Genomic DNA, 6000 nt, shown 5'->3' on the forward strand with positions numbered 1-6000 from the left:
CAGAAGACTTTTGAAGCTTATCATATTAGAATGTTAGTTTAATATTGCTGTTCTGTTCTTCATATATTTCAGTGTCATTGTTTGGTTAATCTTGCATCATTTTATCAACACCACAGGAAACATTATACCAGGAAAACACTTAGTATATCCCACTTAAAGTACTTAAACAGAAGTAAATGTACATTGTACTCATAAACCATGCTTGCTTCTCAGAATCACCCTGCTAGAACCTTGCATATTTAGGAGTTCACCAGGCAAAAGATTCTGATCTAGTCTCTTCATTACTGAGTACATTGTCAAATCTTGTCAATAAAGAAAAAAAAACAAAACTAAGCACACATTTACACTATATTAAATTAGACAGAGGGAAACATGCAGTTAGAAATCTTATTTGTTTATTTCAATCAAGTTTATCTCCGTAGATTGATTGAATGATTGTTGGGGTTTAATGCTGAGCAGCAATATTTCAGCAATATTCAGACGACATCTCCGTAGAAAGTACGCTGTGAAAGACATATTCTACAGACTATACATTCTAGTGCATGAAGATAAGTTCAATCGAACACTAAATTTTTGAAAACAATCATAGAGTGATATGTTTTTAACTACCGGTATAACATGTATTAACATATCTGTAAATCTTCTCGTTCTACCAAATTTTTATCACACTTTGCATAACTATTTATAATTTAGTCATGAGATTGTCAGTTAATTTTTTTACCACCTATAATAGTGACTTATCAATGCAACAAAATAGACCACTTAAATTTAAGAAAAAAATAAAAATACAAATTAAGTATCCTAATTAGATCATCTGATGCGATGTATATGGGTTGATAAAGCTACAATACTTAATGTCTTATTATAATAAATCTTGTAATTTACTTATACAGTTATCTTGGTGAAATGATTTTTAATGAGGACATTACTACATATACCTATTCATGCAAGATTATACAAATGCAATGGTCAAAAGGTCTACAGGTACTGTGATTATTACTTAATGGTTATAATCCAACAGATAATTTTTTTTAACTTAAACATACATGTAACATAGGGCACAGTGGGTGTTAACAACATACACTTAAACAATAGATAACAACACATCCTTCTTTTACAAGTAACAATCACTTTCATTCTTAAATTCTTATACAGATTTAATGGTTCAGCTTACTGTTCCTAATCATTTAATTCCCTATTAAATTCAATAACCTATGTTAAAGCCTTCAAAATAAATACTAAGTCTACTGTCCAGATTTAACCCCAAAGAGAAATTTAAAAACAAACTTTATGAAAGAAAGAATTTGGATGTCAATGATTCATTGCAAATGTTCATACTAACTAGTAACCTACATGTACATGTACTATTCAATGTTTACTATCAAAATGTTTTCTCTACATTTTCAGATCAAAAATAAACAAAATGGAAAGAGAACCCTTAAGAAGAATAAATAGGGGGTTCTAAACACACTTTTGGTATAATTATAATTATGATATTTCTAGTTTTGGCTAAAAAAAGCATTTCAATTAAACATACATGTACATGTACAGATGATTTCAAATTTTAAGTTAAAGCTCTATGTTTATTTCAAGTAGGGCCTAATCTAGAGGGAGAAATGGGCAAAAACGTCTCCTTGTTTGTGCTCACTTTTCCCATGTGTTTGTAATAGATTACATAGACATGAATGACAATATTGTTATTTTTCAAACAGAATTTACAAAAACTTCTCCTTGTCATTAATATTTAGATTAGGCCCTGATTTCAAGTTATATAAAGATGCTTATTGCCTCTATTTCAGACTTGCGAGGCACTGATGTGATAATGGGATAAATTCACAAAGCTTGATACTATTTTGACACACTTGCCCACAGGAGTCCTAAAAAATAAGCTACAGATGTACAAAATGTAGGATAATAGCAGCACACTAGAACAATGACTAGGATTTCAATGATAAAGAAAGGGTGTTTGAATAAATACATGTAGGTATCTCCTCTTACTAGTACTCCTACACTCTTCTAGTCTCTGGCTGTTCCAACAAGTTTAAGTTACCTAATTTGTAAAAAAAAACTTGCTCATTGTCAACATATTTATAACATTTGTACATGTATGTACATGTATGTGCTTGATTCTTTGGTTGTTATAATCAATTTAATATCTAGTAAATGAGTAGCTTCTACAGGACATTTTGGAAATGCAACATCTTCATCAATTAGAAATAAGACCTTATTATTTTTTTCATTGTAGTTCCTTCCTTCTGGGATTTTTAACAATGGGTCAAAGACTTTCAGAGAAAATAACATTAGGAAAAACTTTACTCTGCATTACATGTGTGAACCAATATACATGTACATGTACATTGTATCACACATTTTCATGGGTCACTCTAATTTAATTACCCATCTTATTTCAACAAAGTGTTATAGGTCATTTTCAATTCTTATAGGAAAACCTGATCTGTTACTTATCACATAGGTGTTAATCTGCAAGTACAAAAGCGGGAGATCCCCCACTCAAACTATCTCAAAGCAGAAGATTTGCCAAACTTTGTGGCATGTTTTGACAGAAATTGTAGTAATGCGAAATGTGGCTAAATCTCTCGGTTGACACACATACGTGGAGGGTGAATTTTTCATGAAATAAAGGGAGGCTCCCACCATAAGCAGGAATGTTTACACCTTTGTTATCATCAATTTTGCATCCTGCTTAACTATTAAACATATGGGGTATAAAATAGAAAGTATTAAGACCAACCTCATGAACCACTATAGCTTTTATTGTAAAGTACATATAGTAATAAAACTCATAGGCAAAACCCATAAAAAAATGGATAACCTCTGTTTTTAATGCTTTTGGGTGAGATTCAATGTACAACCAAAAAGTGGCATGTGATGCTTTAACAGGCTTTATTGTGATACTTGATATCATTTCTTTCTGATCATTTACAGCGAATATTGTTTGATGCTTTACAGCTAATAATATAATGTTGAAAAACTCAAAATAAGTCTGAAGATTGTTTTAAACTTTTTACAATATATACCGCGGCTCAAGTTACTTGAAAAGTGACTTCTCTTTCTGAGAGATGTCAGGGAGAAGTAGGAAGGGGTCAGAAAGAAATGAAAAGAATATTATAATGCATATGTGCATTATCATTAACATTTTTTTCATTAATAATATGTTACATACATGTACACAATTAGCAAGCATTACTTAAAATATTTAATTATGATGGAATAGTAGACTGTATCATATATCAGTATATACAATTACAAGAGATTTAAAGAGTAATCAAGGGAACCAAGGTTATAGCGGTAATCAAAAGAATGCAATCCAGGGAGTAAGACCAGACATGGAAAACAGACATACACAACCAAAAAAGAACATAAACTAACTAAAATCATACATGCAAAGTAACAAAAGCAAAAGAGCGTCTTGGACTCAACTAAAAACTGGGAGCATGGACCATGTGCACGGGTTGGGTAAACGTCCCCTGCTTTTCTAGAAACGCCCGCCGAGTTGCTCATAAAAAGTCAAGTCCGGGGTAGACAAACAAGGAAAGGAAACCATGACCTGTTGAATAAATCAGTTTTCATGGTGCAGATGGATACACCATAACGACCCACCAGTTCGTGATGACAACCATAAATAGGATGTAGTAACTATACTTCTAACCCCTTTCCAAATTTATTATAGTATGATTAATAAATGAATGATCAAAGCAAAGCTTCTTGCATTTGAGCATTAATTATGATCTCTAGTAATTTTTTCCCCTTTTTAGCAGTACTGTGTTTGAAAATTCTTTGATATCATATTGTATTTTTTCCTGGTTCCAGAGTTTGAAATATTAGCCAGCCCGCCAGCCCATGGCTGCCTATTTTTTGGCAGGGCTGGCTAATTTTAGCAAAAATCTATACAGTCATATATTAAATATATTGAAAAATTGTATTCAGGACTGGATAGAATTTGAGTGAGTTTCCTACCCTACTGGGTCCCACTTAATCTATATGGTGTTCTTAGTTAAATATCCTATATATTTAAGTTGATCAAGAGTGTCAATATCATGCTAAAAATTCATTGCTGACTTTTCATGATTGAAGACTAAATTGACACATGTAGCAGTTGGTCTGAACTTATCACAATCTGAAGCCAGAAGGTATATTTTGTTGAAACGGAGAGCTTACTATCCAAATATGAAAAAAGAAAATCAAATAAAATGATATGTGTTTTTTTTACTGAATTATCACTTGAGATAAATTTACTCATACAAGAAACAACAACTTTAAACATTTCTTTACAAAGTTCATTACAGAATTAGTGAAGAATGTTTATTGGTATGGTTTACCTCATGTAACTCCATTCTACAGTACTGTACATGTACATAGACAAAGCATAAAATCATATCAATACACTTGTAACAATGAATTCCCAAATAAAACAGTTAAGCTTCAAAGAAATAAACATTACACATAAATTTATAATCATTATAAGTACATTGGTCATTTAAAGAGCTCTTTAGGGCACATATTTACATCTTAAAATTGTACACATCTCTATCATGATACAAAATGTATCTTTGTCCTTTATGAGAGGGATTGTAAAATTTGTAGTCCAGATAATTAAGATGTTCGCCAAGGCATTTATTTATAATCTGACGTTTATGGCATAAATGTCTAATTACAATTTTTTATGCCTCACAAAGTAAGGCAACCAAGCAAAATAAAAATTAGCCTCCCAAGACGGCATAATTTATTATTTTGGACTATCGTGGCACCATACTGTCCTAATCCCTTTTGGGATTCAGGCTGGAGACATTTTTTTGTTTTGACATTGGTGGTGGTGGTCAAAACAAAATGTATCTCCAGCGCCCAATCCCAAAAGGGATTACATACTGTGTATACTTGTACAGAACAGAAGCCAAGACGCAAGAGTAAAAAAAATATAAAATGATCTTTTATAAATATATACTGTGAAAGTTTGCAAGGCCTGAAATAATCAGCATAGCTCTACGCAGTAGCGAGACTATCAACACATTATTTATCCCAGCAAGCTTGAGATATATTTTGAGAATGATTCAATCTCAATTCTCAATCAGTCAATGAGGCAAGTTCGGTATTTCTCGATATTAGTACATTACCTGTTGTGCTACTGGTTCTAAAATACTTTCGATGGTTTTCGTGTGAAACACCGGCATTTTGCCTGTTCCACGACACTGTCTCCCTTGAAATGGATAAATAAACACAATACTTTCAATATTCGACCCAAATAATGACAAATCGTCTGGCCCCTCAATAATCTACCGGAAGTCAGGCTTTGTTGATAAAATTAGTTTCGTATTTTCGGTTCTACTAACTATGGGGTTTTCTTATAATTTTACTGTGACTTTATATTATTTTTCATTCGTTTGTGCAATATTTCTTTACAAAAGATATTATTGTGAATTTATCTATGAGTTTCGACGAATTTTGCTGTCTTCAGTAACTTGAGACCTCTGCAGCAAGTTGCATTCCTTAAAAGGAGAGGCGTGACCTTGACGTGAATATATTGCCGTGTTATTGTTTTATACATACTTGATAAAATGGAATTTTCAAAAATGTGTCATTAAATTTGCTATGATAATTACAATTATGTAAAAATTATAGAGACGAAAGAGCCTTAAGTATGATTCTGTCCAAAAATAATTTAATTACAGGTCAGTGCTAATTACCGGGCAGAGGGTGATTCATCATAATTATTATCTTTTAAACAAAAAACTGAAGTCATTCGGTTTCCTTTCTTTGAAATGAAAATCATTTTTCTAGTTACTGTTTTTTGCTCCGACATTTTCATAATACTTGTAATTTCAGGGGCAGATCCACTGAGACACTTTGAAAAAGAGGGGTGTATACGTGCCAGCCAGTGCTCCTCAGAAAAGGGGGTGCTAGGACATTTTTTTACCATTTTTACCACTTTTTGCCATCTTTACACATAAAAATGACCAATTTCCCAATAAAGAGGAGGGGTGC

General features: G+C 32.2%; 1 protein-coding gene across 15 annotated transcripts in view; it reads right to left on the bottom strand.

The window, feature by feature from the left end:
- The window catches only part of LOC148609204 (vinculin-like), a 48184-nt gene extending 42879 nt beyond the window's left edge, over positions 1-5305 (bottom strand). For 12 of the 15 annotated variants that reach the window (XM_088540833.1, XM_088540835.1, XM_088540842.1 and 9 more), the window contains exon 1: positions 5133-5303. In XM_088540833.1, the coding sequence (XP_088396959.1) occupies positions 5133-5189 (57 nt within the window). In that variant the 5' untranslated portion in view covers positions 5190-5303. Of the gene's footprint in view, positions 1-5132 lie in introns of all 15 variants that reach the window. The other 3 variants (XM_088540844.1, XM_088540843.1, XM_088540828.1) reach the window with 1 other exon arrangement.
- Between the last annotated feature and the right edge of the window lie 695 nt (positions 5306-6000).

This window comes from Perna viridis, chromosome 8 (assembly GCF_037379345.1).
Source record: "Perna viridis isolate PV_CMFRI_1.1 ecotype Kerala chromosome 8, ASM3737934v1, whole genome shotgun sequence".
NCBI lineage: Eukaryota > Metazoa > Mollusca > Bivalvia > Mytilida > Mytilidae > Perna > Perna viridis.